Source organism: Camarhynchus parvulus, chromosome 20, assembly GCF_901933205.1.
Source record: "Camarhynchus parvulus chromosome 20, STF_HiC, whole genome shotgun sequence".
Lineage (NCBI taxonomy): Eukaryota > Metazoa > Chordata > Aves > Passeriformes > Thraupidae > Camarhynchus > Camarhynchus parvulus.
This window is the reverse complement of record NC_044590.1, coordinates 1,605,456-1,622,500: the sequence shown is the minus strand read 5'-3', so window position 1 is coordinate 1,622,500 and position 17,045 is coordinate 1,605,456. Positions and strand designations below refer to the sequence as shown.

Sequence of the window (17,045 nt, the reverse complement as noted above, 5' to 3'; positions counted from 1 at the left end):
CCACCTCCTCACACCAATTTAAGTCACATACTGCCCCAGTACCTACAGAAACTCTATGGTGTGGATCTTCATCCTGCCTGCTTTAGCTGCGCTGTAGGATGCACCAAGAAACTCCTCTCCCAGACCTGGCTCTTTTAAAAACCTCACATTATGGCTGGAACTTTTGTTGGATTCGTTGCACTTTCTACTGTAAGGTTATGCCAGTTTGTCATCCTGCCAGTCCTGTTTTCTGTCTCAGTCAACTGGGATAAACACTTAGCCCTCCTTTTTCTTTCCCTATTACCACACCCCTTGCCTGTAACTGGTATAGATTACATCAGAAATTCCTTGCTGAGCCAGCTCTGCTAATAATTTTTGTTCTAAATCACAGAAAAAACCTGTGAAATGTAATCATGTCCATACTTTCGTCCACTGCAAATACCCGGAAGATGAAATTAAATCTTACAAAGAGCAATCCATCTCTTAATCACTCCAGGACAAACTGAAGTGCCAGAGCAATGGTTTTACTGTGTTTGTGTGAACTCATGTTACAGGCTGAGGCCACGGGCTGGGAATCTGCGATCTGCCAGTCCAGATGGGATTAGAAATCACTGTCACGTATGAAACGTCTGGCTCTCAATGAAATTATCTTTGAGGGGCAGCTTTATAAAGACACTTTCCACAGAAGTAGGAGAGGAGTAGAAAAGGGGCTGTATGTAACTGTACAGCTGAGATCAAATTCAATTAGAGGTGAGAGTTTGCAGCGTTTTCAGCGAACTCTTTCCCTCAACGAGCACCACGCTGGTTATTCAGCCTCTCCAACACCAGTTTATTGACTGCTGTGGCCTGATCACTCCTTGGGACCCATTTTTAAAAGCAGAAGGTGGCACACAGCCATGCAGATCCCCTGCAGCCATGCTTCTAAAGGAAGTGTGACAGTGAGTGACACATGGTGACTGCAGGGCTGGCACACCCCGGCCCTTGCAGCACCTTTTCCCCACGTGCACCCACCCAGCAAATCAGCAGCAGCACTTTATCTCCCCTCAGCAAGGCCTCTGCTCCTGGAAAACCACTCACTTCAGTCCAACCATGCCTTTTTAGCTAATTGGCACAGAGAGAAGCAGTTAACTGTAACAGAAACCAGGGCTTCCAAAGGAAGATAACATTTTTGAAGCCACGATTTCTATTGCTTTTTATTACCTTTACCTATGGTTTATATGACAAGGGGTCAGAGAACAGATGCAGATGCTAGACTGGGTGGCTGAGTAAATGAAGTCAACTTCTGCAGAGAAATGCAGAAGGAAGTTAGAAGACATGAGTGAATTCACTTCAGTAGCCAAATGAAGTTTTGACTCACTGCTGACTCAAGTAAAATTCCAATTTAATACACCTCCAAAGCATAACCTCTTCTAGATAAAACAACAGTAATCCACTAACCAAATACACTCAGAACAGAAAGGGAAATTCTGAGTAAGAGTGCAAATATGAATCATTATTCTGATAATGTTTTTGTTATTATTTTTGCAGATGAATCTGAAAGCTCTTAGGACTCAATTAGGTTACCACAGCCAATAAAGATGAAAAGCAAAATCAAGGCAGATACTTTCTGCCTAGACACCGTGGTGATGGGCACATCAGAAATGAGGTAGATTAGATAGATGAACTAGACAGACACATCTAACTGTCCTCCAGGGCACTCATTTGTTTGACAGCCTGGAAAATGCCAACATTCCTGGGATTAAATGAAAATAGAAAATTGCATTTTCACTGTAAAGTATACATGGAACTTTCCTATGTCAGATTCTCTTTGTTAAAATAAACCAGGGCCCAACCACATCCTCCCAGAGTGACCAAAGCACAGTAAGATAAATGACATAGAAACCAAGGCACAACCAAGTGAGAGCCCTTGGGCTGCTACCTTTGTAGCCAGGTTTTAGTAGAGTGATAATGACCTACACACACGTTGAGACATTAATTTTTTCCTGAGCTCAACAGCACCAAATATCCTAAACTGCCCATCTTGCACTGCTGTCTTGATATCATAATTCTTTTATCCACGACTTCCAGCTGCATTACCTTTATGGGCTGGTCAAACAATTTTTGTTCTGTGGTGCCTTTTCCCCCACTTTCTTCTTCAAAAAAGCAAAAGTAAATATCTCGGGTGCAAAAAACACAGAACACTGAGTGGAGCGGCTGTCCCCAGAGGCTGCTGGGCCAGGTCTGTCCCTGTGCGGCTCTGCCCAGCTCCCAGAGCAGCACATGCACACAGTGACACACGGTTCACACTTGTGCCCACATTCCATCCTTTCTCCAGGACACGTGCTCCATCCAGAGCTGGCTGTGCCCACCCCAGCCCTGGCAGCAGCGCTGCTGAGCCCGGGGAGCCGAGCTGAGCGACATCCCGGAGCTGCCGGGGAGAACAGCATCCAGCTCCTTGTGACAGTTTTCCCCACACAACATCACAATCAGCCAAACACACTTGTAATCTACTGCAGCTGGTGTTTCTATAATTGATAGAGATATAAAAGCCCTTTTTGCTAAAGTTGTACTTTTGTATTTTTTTTTCTTGGGGGAGTTGTGAGAAAGCAGCTACAAAAAGCAAGCTTTAAATCTCAGATAATGTAGCTCCCTTTAGAATCCCAAGCTTAAAGCGAGTAGTTACGAGTTTTAGCAATGCAAAAAAAGGGAGCTAAAAACAAACATTTATTTTACTTGACGTAGCAAAACAGTGGATTAAAAAGTTAAATCAATGCGCCGTCTGAATGGTTCCTGCTGTAGCTGCAATTTCAAATGAAATAAGAATGTTATAAAAACTCGCCCGTATTAGGCACATTTGGAAATGTCTCCTTGTAACTGTTCTTTAAGTGTTCTGTCTATGAGCACTAACAGGTCACTGCACAGGAAATGCAAAAATATGTTACATTTTAATCAGGGCATATAAAACACTGTCTAGAATGTTACATTGCCCTTGGGGATCTGAAGTAAGTAGAGGAACTTTTACAAAGTCCAGGTCACTCTCCCCATTACATCACTGTTTTAAAAAAAAATATTATTAGGTTACATTACAGAGATGTCATGTATTAGAACTTTCCCAGTTGCAGGATGATGGCTAAGAGATGCTTATTTCCTTGGAGAAACTCGTAATCGCTCCCTTGCTCCCCTGCTCATACTTTGTATATTGGAAATAGTGCATTTTAACTGAATCAAAATGTTTCCAAACAATTATAAAGAGGGAGGACTAATATAAAAATGAGACTGTTCGTATGCTCACAGCAACAACAAATTTCAGCACTTTTACCCTAACACACACACACAAATTGAAACTCTGCTGCACCTCATAGGTGATAAAAAATGAAAGAAGGGATTTTAGCAGACATGTTTGGGAATGATTAAGGTAAAATGTCCCTAATCGAAACAAATGGAAACCCAGATGTTGATGGCATCATAACATTCCTCTGTGTTCCTGCAACTCTTTCTCCACATGATTTACATTTGTTTAACCCAAATCACAAGTTTGTAAAATCTTTAATAAGTTCACCAAAACAGCAAAAGAGTAATGCAGAGATGACTGTTTTCTAGATTAACATTCTCAGGATTTTAGTTATTTAATGCATAAATGCTGGAGGTGACACAAACCAGTACAATAACCTGAAGGCAACCTGCTCTGCTGAGCCTGATTCGAGTTTTGTCACTGACTTTCAGATAGAAAGATCAGATTTATAGGAAAAAACTCCCATGGGGCAGCAAACAAAATGAAATAAAATAAACCCCTGTCTCTGAGTAAAACCTAAGTGAGAGCCTCAGGGGCCCAGGGCAGTTACCCACACAGCGACCCAGGGACCAGCCCTCCACCATGGGCATGTTGGGGCAAGAGAAGAGCTCTCAGACTAGCAAGCCTTTTATCTGCACAGATATCTGTGGTTGAAACTCCTGGCAGGATTCTTTGTGTTGTCTCCGAGCTGCTTTTGTACCACAGCTCCTTCACTGCCCAGAGTGCCCACGCTCCCTTCAGCCTGAGCCACCCCGGCCATGCCAGGCCTGGCGCCGCCACTGACCAAACCCCTGTCCCACACTCCAACACCTCCCAAACACACCAAACATATCAAATATATCAGCTATACCATTGCCACACATTTTGTATGGGGTCACCAACCTGTCCATGTGCTGCCTGAGCTCTTCCACTCTCCTGTTGGCTCTGCCATCCAAGGGCAGCCCTGCGCCTGCCCGGCACCATCTTCTCCTGGTTCCCGCACCAGGAATCGCGATTTTCCTCCTTTCCATTGGGTTTTGCACTTTTCCTGAACTGCCTGCACCATGCCTATGGATGGGATCTCATCTCTGCCATTCAGCTGGCATGGGGGGCACAGCTCTGGCCAATTTTAAGGGGATTTTTTGAATTTTTCCCCACAGAAGAAGGTCCCGCCTCACGCGCGCCGGGCCCACCAGGCCATGGCGGCCCCTCAGGCCTAGCGCTGCCAGCCCAGCCCGGCACGGCCCGGCAGGGTTTGTTCCCAGCTGGGCTGGATGGATTTCCTGCACACCTCCTTTCTGTGTGTGAGGTGTGGATGAGTACAGGCTTTGGGGCAGCCTGCTGGGAGTCCCAGGGGTGCAGCTACACCAGCTCCCATGCAGGTCTGACCGGGCAGGAGCTGCCGGCCGTGCTCCCAGCACGAGCTCACGGTCACCGTGGTGCTCTACACTGACCAGGCAATAAAGGCATGCACACGAGTTTACCCCTGTTTGCTGTGGATATTTGATCATTTTATGCTTTCTGCCCCTCTTGTCCACGTTCTGCTCCCTAAATTGCTCTGCTTCCTCCCTCAAGGACTGTGCTCCAGCTAAACACAAACAAAACCTTTTCTTCATTTTCCTTCTGCTCAGACCCATGGCTGCCCCTGCAGCCACTGCCCTACTTATCCCCAGCTCAACTCTTTTTTAAGGGAATGTAATTGAAAAAGAGAAACCAAGAACAGAGCATGTGTGGTGGGGATGGCACGTTGGAGAATGCTGTGTCACCTTCTAAAAATTCTTTGGCAACAGCAACTTTTAGGCTTTATAAGTCAGACAAATTTGGGTGGATTTTCTCAGGGAAAGCAGAAGATGTCTCTGAAAAATGTTCACGTCACTGCCAGAAAGCTCAGTGGTCCCACAGCTTTGAAATAAACCCTGATGAACGTCTTCTAATTTTTTGCCAAATAACATCCTACCCTAAATTACAGGAAGAACATCTTAAGAAAGAAAACACAGATTTTAATAATGGAAATGGTCTCTTCGAGCAGCTCAGAACTGGAAACATTAGAACCAGTAGAAATTAAACTTCTCAACAGGAAACCCCAAACAATCTGGACTATAAGAACTGTTGAGTCCATAACACAGAAGTTATTGCTGCCATGCCCTGGGCTATCCAGTACTCCCACATCCACACAACACTGCTCTCAAGGATTATGCTGGTTTTCTGTTCTGTTCAAGATTTTTCCTATTTTTCCCCTACTTTTGCTATCACACATCTGAACTTTTACTACATTCAAGGCCTGCCAGGCAGGTGAAGATGCTGAGCCCTGGGCACCAGTGTTGGCTACTTGCCCTGCCCTATTCACTGCACCTTGCCTCTCCAGTCTGAACAACCCAGATGGAGAAAGAACTCATCAGACAAAAAACAAAACAAAAAAATACATCTGTAATTCTAACCACAGAAAAGGCTGATGATTTCTGCTGTCATATTTGAGCTGTTTTTTCTCATGCACGAGTAAAACAATAACCAGGCGAGGCTGAAAATCCCAGATCTGAGTCCCTGATTCAGTCAGAGCAGCCCTTGGCCATAAATTTCAGCACTGCCTTAAAAATTGATAGAAACTCTTTTTAATCATCAAGTATTCAGCTGCTCATTATTGATATATACTTTAATGATGTGCCTTTAAATTTTGGTCTAGTTTTAAAAATACAGTTTCCTCAAATTCCATACCAAATCCAGGCCCTGTAATTTTGTTCTGGTGCTTTTTCCTTTCTAAGGTCTGCTTGAAACACAAAATTTAAAGAGTTTGCTCTGCCAGGTGATGTTTTGTTAGCTTTTGACAAGAGAAAATATTTAATCCCTTATTTTTTTTTTCCTGCTCTGAATATTAGTTTAATTGTCACAAATAATTAAACTCTTACGAGGTAGAGACATCTTCAGACATTTTGACAATACATATTAAGAGACACTTTAAGGCAAATCTGCACAGATCGGCTTTTATTTGTTATGCTAAACGATGATGCATCCTGATTGCATTTGTTCCTTATTTGTGTGTGCAACAGGAGACGTACTGTGAATGATCTGTAAGGAATAAAATGACAGTATTTGACAGGCTAGGAAATGTCTGGGCAAGGATACAGGAGAAGGAACCCTGAGAGGGCATTGTTTATGGAGGGGCAATGGGGAGAGACATTCCCTTCAATCTAAGGCAATGAAAGGCGCCAACAACTAAATTACAGTTAATAACAGTAAGAAATAAACATAAATTACATATACAAGGCTCGAGCTCAAGGACTTTGGACCACTAAAAATATATATTATTATATCAATTATCAACGAGAGACAAATTCCCATCCTGGGAATTTGCATACGAACTCTAATAACCTACTATTCAGAAATAGAGGCAAGTATTAATTTCCACATGAAAAGGAGCCACGGGAGAGCCTCCCAAGTCCCCAGCTCTGGAGAAGAAAGCCCTACCTGGTGATTCAGCACCTCTGCTCGAGAGGGTAGCAGGTGGTCTCCCAGGTAAGGCAGATCAGCCCCATATTACCTAAGATTTATTCAGAGTTCCTGTCAATATAATGGCTGAAACAACCATTGCTGAGAGGTAATACGGTGTGAAAATAAACATAAACAACCCTTAATGAATCCAGAGGCTATTACCTGCACCATATTTCTTCTATAGGCAATACATACATCTCCAGTCCAGGGAAACAACATAAAAGTGCCCTTGATTGAGGCCCAATTCCAGTTTACACAAGAGAGGGAACTGAGGGAGGTCCATGGGAATTTGGTGCTAAAGGCTTTTGAAAATTCAGGTCTCTCTTTAGCTGCCCATGTAAGGAGTTAGACCCCTAGGACTGCAAGCTGAGCCTCAAGCTCTATCACCAGAGAATTCCAGCCACCTCTGGCAGTCTGGGTGGAGGAAAATGTGTATGGCCTGTTCAGCTGCAATTACACCAGGTTTTACATATTTCTTAGGGCAATGCTCTATAGACAGTCACATCCAGCTCTCCAAAGAAATGCAGAACAGTTTATGGGAAGAAAAGTAACAGGAACCAAATTCTCTGGTCCAGAAACTTAACGCTGACCAAAAACCAGAATGTCAAAAACTTGATTATTCTGTCTAAAAGTCTTGCTTAGTCAAGCTCCCTTGGCATGGTAGAATTAACAGAGCTCTGCTTTCTCAGACCATGAGCCCTGCCATTTCTGGGAGCTCCTGGCCATGAGCAAAGAGCCCCTTCCACCAGCACAGGGAATTGCATGGGAGGGGTGAAACTGCATTCCCAACTTCCCCAGGGTCCCAGCTGGGCTGTTCCCTTTTCTTCCTCAGCACAGGCCAGGGGATGCCTTGATCTTCCAGGCCAGACTTCCCTCCTGGAAATGCTCTGATGGTAGAAATGTGACCTAGTACCTCGAGCAGGGAATTGGGAGCAAACGCTGCTTGACCTTGAGCAAATTAGGTAAAACCTCCTGGGTTCAATTCACCTTTCTGTACAACTGAGAGGAAATATTGCACATCTCTGGGGTTATTCTGGGGAGTATCAGCAAGAAATCCACAGAAGAAAGGTGCTAAGTGTGGAGAAATATTGCTCCACTGCCTAACAAAGGACACAAATACGAGCAGGATCCACGTAGCTAATCAAAAGCACTGGAAAGCTTTTAATTTTTTTAGCATTTAATACTACAGATGATCAATATAACTGCTTAGCTTCTTTCTCCTTTCCCATGTTAATTTAATGCTACTTGTACTGTGCTTATGTATGGCATGACACGGCTGAAAAACACATAAAAAAATAATTTGGGTAGACCAATACAGCAGCTGGCACAAGGTTTCTTCGATACAAAACATAAAATCATAAAAGACACAGCGTTTTCCTGTGAAGTCCACTCACCCTGTGGGGAGCAAATGAGTTCTTCCTATATGTACAAAGAAAATTGCAGACCTTATAAATTGTGCTGGTGATTCACCGCGCAATTCACACAAAAAATATTTATATATGGAAAATTCAGAGTAAAATCTCTCTTTGAAAAATAGAAATTACTTCTGTCCAAGTGCAGGGTGAGTGATAGAAATAAGGTTGTTGTCTGCACACACCAAACTGCAACATGCAGATTTTCATTCCAATTTCCTCTAAGCAGAGTTTCACTAGGAAAAAAAACATCTGAGCTATCAAGGTATTCTAGAGAACTTAATTATTTTCATTAAAAACAAGAACTGTAAGCTGCTCCTTTTTTCAATAGGAATCCTGCACCGATTCCACATAAACAGACCCAGTATCACTTCAGCAAAGTTGCTTTGGGAATATGTAACAGCCTTTTTTAAGTTATGAAAGCAATATTGGATGAGATTTACTACAATTTAAGATAAGTGGGTCTTAATTTTATATGAACAGAGAGACTTAAAAAGCAGGAAGGAAGAGTTCCAATTATATTGTGCTGGAATATCAGGCCCTGTGCAAAATTGCCCCTTTTCTGTTTTACATGCATAAAAACAAGCACAACAGGCTTTTCAATTAAATGAGTCTTTTGAGAGAGATGCAGGAAGAGCCAGCGAGCTCCTTAAAACTTTATTGCTTTTTATCTTTGTCAGGTAGGGCTGTGAGTTGAAAATGACCTGTTCTTTGCAGCACACAGTCCTTCCTGTGAGCCTTTTCTTCCTGTTAGACCCATCAGTTTTAAAGGTTTCCCAAAACGGGAATGCAGGGCTTGATCTGGATTAGTTTCCCCCATCTACTCGGTAGTTGTGCTTTTCCACAGCCATCCAGAGCTCAGGATGTTTCCCCGAGTCTCTTTAGCATTGGGAGTAACTTTAATGAGCCTCAGTATCATTAGAGGAGAGCAGTTTACAGAACACAGGGAGAAAAGACACAGAAAGGAATAAGATACAGCTCTAATAGATACAAGCCATGGAGATGAAAGAACGAAGTCAGCATCTCATTTGCATTAATACAATAAAAATACAGCATTAATGTTGCTAGTTGTAAATTTTTTTTCAATAAAGTTCAGCCTGATTATATCTGGGAAAAAGGTAGGCTGTGCATTCCTCGTAGTATTTATCCTATAAAGAGCAGTTGCTGCCTATTAACTTTCTAGATTTAATTGCCACTAAAAGCAATCTCCAGGAAACTTCAATTGAAAGTCACTCCTCAAGAACCGATGGTCTGAGCTCTCAGAACTGCTTTGTTTATGGCAACACAAAGCCAGAGCTCCAATTCACACAGCTCCACTCCATCATTATGTTCAGTATTTTGTTTACTGATATTATGTGTGTGTATGTCTATAATTATACACCCAGACACACACACACCAGTTCATCACCAGAATCAGGCAAAAGCAATACTGCCAACCTTGTTTATACAAAAAGCACAAAGCACAACCTCAAAAATCATGGGACTGGCTGAAAACGATGGGAAGTTAAAAACAGTCACTCTGAGAATCAAGGCATTTTTCTTCTCCCTAAGAACTTCCAGCCTGCTTGTTTTCAAGCTCCTCTCCAGAGCGAGCAGTTTGAAATAAATTTCCTTTTAAAATGCATATTGGACACTTGCGTAATCATCATCAGACTCCAGGAGCTGGGGGTTTGAAGAAAATAAACCCTAACAAAGGACTTTGAGGGGACACCACTGCTCACAGCGCAGTTGTAACATTTGGGCAAAGATTGGTGCAATAATCAAAACCTGCTCTGAAGAACCGAGCTCTGCAGGTGCATCCCTCTCCCAGACAGGCACTTTTCTCCCTTGCAGGTATGGATGTGTGCATGCCTGAAAAGGATCCGTTTCTCAGACATTTAGGACTGTTTGTTCTATTTAACTGTGGAATTTTACCAGTACTTGGGACCATCAGGCGCTGCACGTTAGAAACTCTGTATTTTTCACGATCAGATCCTGTCATTTTGAAGCTATTGTTGTGCCTTTCTCTTTCCTAGGGCAAAGGGGGAAAATATTTCTTTTAGGGAAACAAAGATTCTCTTCATTTTTCTAAATGAAACACTTAATGCAACAATTAGATCAGAAGACCAGTTTTTCCACTTCTTTTTTTTTGCCTGAGAAAGCTCACAAGGTAATGGATGAAAAGCCAGCAACAGTTGAAGAGGGATGTGTAAATCTAATGGGAAACACTGTGCTTCTGTGATGCTTTTCTCCTTGAAATCTTAAAAAATACACGGTTTGCTGTCAAGGTACTTCTGAGTTGCAGAAGCCGTTATTATAACACCGTAAAAATTACCCTGTGCCAACAGCCTCGAGTGAGAAGCCACCTTAATGAGAAATAACTACTTTTAGCCCCTAAAAGCACATGGAACTTTCAGGCTTTGGATTTGCAACCCCATTTTCAAGCATTTTCTTGAGAGCTGCCGCCCCTGTGCACAACATGAACACCGTGCCTTAAAAAAGGTTTTTTAAAAAGCCCATCTCACCTCCTGGTACCCAGAACCAGTGCTCAGTAATTAACACAGAGCACGGAAACGTGACTGGGGAGGGAAGTTGGCCGAGCAAGAAGAATATCTCAGTCATCCAGCCTTCAGGAAAGAATAGCTCAGAAGCATTAGGAACAGAAGTTCCAAGCAGAACTGGCCCTGGATTTAAAGTTTAATGGAAGAATCTGGTCCCTCTTCAGAGGCAGAATGCTTCTCCAGGAACATATATATTGAATTTTGTAGCTGGAGAGCCCAGTCTTACACAGCCAGTCCTTCCACAGGCCAGTCACCCACTGAAGCAAAGTGCTGAGTAAGAGCTGCTGAACTGGGCCCACTCTCATGTAAATGATTGTAATTAAATAGGTAATGAAAAATCCCTGCTCTTGCATGAATGAAATGGAAGATTTCAGCTTGGAGTGTAATGTGGTTCCACTTGGCTCCTGTATCAGATTGGGAGGCAAATGAAAATGTCTCTCTGCTTGCGTGAGCACGCTTTGGAGGTAAAACTTCACAAATATTTTCATTTTGCAGAGAAGAGGGAAAAACAAAGGCTTGTTCTAGCAGCAGAGTCCATAGGATCCCACCTTTTTAAGGCAGAACGTGGCACACACATCTCAACATGAGACGCATTAAACAGAATTTGAATAATTTTACTTTGCCTTTGCTAATAATACGTCATCCAGTGGAAGAAGCAGGCCTTATTCTCCCCTCCACCAGCTGACATGATATTTTTTTTACATTTGAGCTCTTAAGATCTGCACAATAGCTTAACATAATAAGTGTTTAGCCTCTGGTTCCAACTGTAATTGATAGAGTACAGTTCCATTCCCTCTGCTGCTGCTAAGTTGGGAATTGCAGCCACAGCAACTGACAGCTTTTTTTTCTCCGCGAGTCTGGAGTTGCTCTCTGGGAGTGATGTCCTCATCGGGATGGGAAGGCAAAAGACGGCAGACAAGCTCACCCTGGCCCTGTGCTACCGAGGGACTCCAGGGACCTCTGCTAGGGGAGACAGCTCCTTGAGGTGGGTGATGAAAATGAGAGCAAAATTCAGGAGGAGAAAGCTGCGGGAGGAAATTTCCAAAATGCTGCCGGTTTGGAGAAAATGGGCTTCTCAGAGAGCATGGAGGAGGGAGAGCAGTTATGCACCAGAATTTCTGACAATGGACACGCTTTCAAAAGTGCTGTAAAATTGTGTCATTTGCTGATGGAAATGTCCTTTGTTTCCCAGTCACGGGGGCTGAACTCTGGGTGCGCCCCGCTCTTCAGATAGTGGGGAGATACTGGGCTTGGATAGATGAGAGGAAAATTGAAATAGGGAAATAGGCACTAAAATGAACGAGATTTCAAATTGTCCCGTTCAGGCCTGAGTTCTGACACGGGAAAAAAAATTTCCGAGCAGCTTTGGGCTTAGAAGCCGACTGCAGAATTTAACGCAGATGGCGACTAATTTTGGTGCCTCTTTAGTTGCAAAAGTACCTATTTTTGAAGATATTTAATTAACCAGGATTTAAAGGCCCCTCTTGTTTGTGAACACCTTGGCCTTTTTGTCATCTGTCAGCATTGTGATGTGCACTGTAAGTGAAGGGTTCTGAGGCATGAACTGTTTAGGTGGTTTTGATGTGCAGTTGCTTTTCTGGAGGATGTTGAAACAAAACAGTGCTGCCATTTCTACAGTTTCATTCAGCACTGCTTCCCTGGAATCTGCTGCCATTGCCCCTGTTAGAAAGGATACAAACAATCCTGGAACAGCCACAGAGCTCCTGGATACATTTACAGAGATATCTGGCTGCCTTTCACCATAGAAATACAGGGAGCAAGCCTTGCTGGTTATTTACTCTGCTCTCTGCACAAGCAGAATTTCACATTCTAAATACAATTCTGGTTTAAATAACCTTTCCTACTAAGGTGCAAGCTGCAGCTTTAAAGAACTCCCTGCTCACCATCTTCTGCTTGCTGCTCTATGAGGACTCTTCCAAAAACAAACCCGTGTTATTCTACAGCTCCAATAAACAGAATAAATGTGCCTGAGACCTGCTTCTGCTGTACTTCTCCCCAGCTTTGGTTGTTAGCTAGTCTGTCGGGGCTGAGAGAGAAAGAAAAGAAGAAATATAAAATTTCACCCGCAAAGGGCGTTAAGTCCGGATTCCTCTTTGCAGGCTTTAAAAAAGCAAACTACCAATTCATGATCACAAAATAAAATATGCACATTTAAACAAGCTGCAGGGGAAAGGAGAGTTTAATCCAGTGAAATTGTGTTTGAAAGCTATTTCATACCCCTAGGAATAAAATCTGAATAGCAATTCTGCTTGCTTCCACCCTTTTTCCACCCTCCTGTTAATATATTACCATTTGTTATGGAATCGTTACGAGACTTTTGCCCCAGACGTGGCTGCATTTTGCTGAAGGATGAAGGAGTTTGTGGGCCTGAGCCTCCTCTTGCTCACAGGAGCAGTCAGAACTCAGTGATGCCCAGGGAAGCGATGTTTGATTTGCACCTGAGCGGGGAAGAATCGGAGCCCCGTTTGTAAAGCCCTTTGTGGTGCCTTGGGGTGAGAGCCCCAACACACACGGGCTGTTTACTGCAGACACAGATCCCATCCTAAAGCAGGCTCTGATGGAAAGAGCTGCAACTCTCTGCCTCAAGAACTATCGACTTGGCAAATGACGCTCTCAAAAAGCAGGGATGATTCAGAAAAGATTCGGCCCTGCAAAGATCAAAATGCGTTTGACATCGTTTCGGTGTTGATGTGAAATAAAGTGGCTCTAAAAGTGGAATCGGAGAGCAGAAATCCCCATCACCACATATAAATAGTGCCCCATTTATCCAATTACACTCCCTTGTTTCATTACAATGCTCTGGAATATATTTCTTAGGAATACAAGGCTTAAAATTAATAATAGAAAAGGACAAAATTGCCATGTATATTTCTCTAGATAGATTTTCATCTAACAGCAGGACCTCACTTCTGATTCACTCGCTGGTTCTCTCTAACCTTTACATTATTCATTAATCAAACTCGAAACCTGCTTTCAAAGTCAGTGCATGGCAGTAATTATTTACAGTTGTGCATAGTATTTAATTTTAAGCAATGACAAAAGCAGGCATGTCCAGAATCATAAGGCTTATCATTTTTCTTCCCTCGGAGGTGAACTATCTGAAGAAACTAAAAGTTGCAAACTTCTCTTCAATATCTCTGCTGCCATCAAGACAAAATGCAGTGCAACTGATACCTTTGAACTTGTACAACTAAAAATAAATAAAAGTGAAAATTAAGTAATATATAACGTATTAACTCCCTTAAATAAAAGGACTAAGGAGCTTTGCTCTCAGCCTTGATGAGAGATACATTTCTTATTGCACAGTCTGTCTCCTGTCACTTTGAGGTATTTTTCACCATACAAAACAGAACCTCAGTATTATCCCTGAAAATGAAAGTCAGTTTTAAGAACTATATACAACAGGCATGTCTGCTCTTTGAAACTCCCCCCTACCCCCCACAAACAGACAAATACAACTTCAAAGCAGGAGAACTATTGCAAATGTATAAACCTACTTCAAATAGTTCTGCTGGCTGAAACTGGACTGCATTTGCAGGATTTTGCTCACCTGAAACAACACTGATCTGAGGAGAAATCTAATCAAAGAAATGCACCACTGAAGAGCAATGCACGTTTTGTAATGAGAATGAGAAAGGAGAGATCTAATTGTGGTCATACGAGTTTCTCCCTTGTCACTAAGATCTTAAAAATGCTGTAGGATCCTGGATAAAAACATCTCTTACTGTATCTCAGCAGGGAAATCCCGGGAAACAACAGCACGGGCTTTGCTCGCAAAAATTTACTTACTGTATCCTATGTTTCTAAAAAAGAACACCGTGCCCTGCCACGAAAAGATACTACACACATTCCAAGTGAAAATTCTACTTCGAAACCCAAATAAAATGAAGCCTCATGCTCCTGACAGAGAGAAAAAAGGAGCAGTTCTAGCACTGTCACTGTGCCGATCAGCATCCATGAAAAACCAGCTATTTATTTATCCTGCAAGTTGAAAATGTGAATGCCTTATTCAGATCAAACCTCTTGGTGAAGAAAATAATAATAGCAACTCTGACAGCAGAGGCCTCCCAAATACACAGATATATATATATATATTTATATATTCATATAAACATGTGTATTTCTAGCAGAACTGTTATTTATGGCGATCACCATAAATTTGGGATCTTTGCCTGCCAGGAATCCCAACCTGCATAGGTACATTCACTGGGCACGTCCCAAAAGCTTCTGCCTGCAGCCCATTGTCCTGCACCCGAGGAAATGCAGCCAGAGCTGAGAGTTGATAAAAGTTCTGCGTGTCCCAGTTTCTCTGGGGTGACATTTCCCCCTGCGTGGATCCCAAGCACTACTTCACAAAGTTTATTCAAGTGTGCCACTAAACTTGCCCATACGTTTTGTCCCACATTTGCTGTGCTACACCCAGGAAATATTCACAAGGGCGAGGGAAAATTTTTGAACTAAAGACATCAAATATGAGTTTTCTTTAAAGTACTAATCCGAGGAAGGACACAAAGGGAAAAAAGAAGGGAAAAAACCCGCCTACATTAAAAGCCAAACAAGATAATAATTGTGCATGTCTGGCTAAGAGAATCTAGAGGGCAAGCCTTACGTCATTGGCACTTGGGTTACCATGGTGAGTGATTTATTGATATATATCAAGAATGAATAGATCAAAGGCAGCAAGATGACAGGTGATCAATCAAATGTCAAATCAAAGCTGGCAATCAACTGGAAAGCTGATTTTTCAGTGGGTGGGTCTGGCAGAAGAAAAATGAACTTCCATATTGCGCTTCCCAGAAACAAAACCCCACCACACTATTAAAAAAAAATTAAAAGCAATTAAGGAGCCTGATAGAAAACTCTTTGAAAAGATTTACTATACAGACCCACTCGTCTGTTTCTTTTTCTTGGCCCCCAAAAGATAAAGAACACCCTACAATGACAAACAAAACACTTCCAAAGTTGCAAACTATTTTCTTCTGTTAAAAAAAAAAAATAAATTGCAAAACCACTTGGCATGTGCAAATATATAAACTCGGCTACGAAACAAAAGAAGGATTTGATTTGAAAATGTGGATTGTCTTCTAACAGTCAGAACGTTTCATTTTATTTCCTGTTGCAATTTTCACCACTGATGATCAAAGGCTGAACTTCCCCACCGGGTTCATCAGCAGAGAGAGTCCCTGTACTATTTCAGGCACACACAGCGCTCTCTCACACACACACCCGGCCAGAACTGCCACCAGAAATACGGCGAAATAAAAGATTAAACACCCCGACCCACTTCGCGAAACACACGGATCCAAAGCGAAAGCCACCGGGAGGGGGGGAAAACCAGAAAAGAGAGAGAAAAAAAAATCTATCCTAAAGCGAAAAGCAAAGGGAAGCCCGGCTGCTTTCGGTTCGGGCAGGGGAAGGGGCAGGGGGAGAAGGGGCCGGGGGAAGAAAGTTGGGGGGAAAAGTTTCGGCCGGGCAGCGGCAGCGGGGAGCGGCGGCGAGCCGGGGCCAGCGGCGGAGGGCGAGCGGACAGCCCGTGCAGAGCAAAACCTTGGCAATAAGGAATGGAACTGGCTCCTCGGACTTACGGAGGGAAAGGGAGGGGGAGGGGGATAAATAAATAAAGATCCAGCCCGGAAAAGCAAGGGTGACCCTAAATAATAATAAAGATGGGGGGGTAGGAGTGGAAGGAGTGGAGAGACAGAGGCTGTGTAAGTGGATGGCTTCTCCTTACCTGCAGCCCGTTTGGGTGCTTGCTGTTTCCTCCTTGGCATCGCTCTACTTTCTCCAATCTCACTTCTGTCCCCAGATCCGAGAGCCCTGAGACGCTCCTGAGCCGTGTTCCTCTGCCTCTCAGCTGCTTCCCCAGCACCCCCCTCAAGCCTCCCCTGCCCCCCTCCTTTCCACTTCACTGATAGGAACCTGTTTGGTTTTTATTTTATTTTAGAGATCTAGGTTTCTTTCTTTCTCTCTCTCTCTCTCCTTTTTTTTTTTTTTTTTTTTGGTTGGCTTTTTTTTTTTTTTTTTAACTGTTGCAACACTTGCTTTGCTTTGATTCAAACATCCAAGCTCAGGAGCAAATGAAAGGCGCCCACAGTGCCAGAGAACGGTAATAAATAAATAACAAAATAGATCTGTATATATTAAAAAGGCAGCTCTGGAGAGACTGTGGGGCTGGCTGCTTCCTCCCTTCCCTGTCCTGTCCTCCTCCTCCTCGCAGAGCCGTATGGCGGAGCGGTGCCCGGGTGTGCGCGGTGTGTGTGTGTGTGCGTGCGTGTGTGTGCGCGGAGCGCCGCAGGTTCCGTGCTGTCAGATGCCAGGCAGTGAGTGATATGGGAGCGGACAGGGAGGCTCGGGATG

At 43.2% G+C, this 17,045-nt stretch overlaps 1 protein-coding gene across 3 annotated transcripts in view; it reads right to left on the bottom strand.

Moving 5' to 3' along the window:
* TSHZ2 (teashirt zinc finger homeobox 2) overlaps positions 1-16,613 on the bottom strand; it is a 208,236-nt gene extending 191,623 nt beyond the window's left edge. For all 3 annotated transcript variants that reach the window (XM_030963592.1, XM_030963593.1, XM_030963591.1), the window contains exon 1: positions 16,420-16,613. In XM_030963592.1, coding sequence (XP_030819452.1) covers positions 16,420-16,459 — 40 coding nt within the window. In that variant the 5' untranslated portion in view covers positions 16,460-16,613. The remainder of the gene's footprint in view (positions 1-16,419) is intronic.
* Positions 16,614-17,045: the final 432 nt, after the last annotated feature.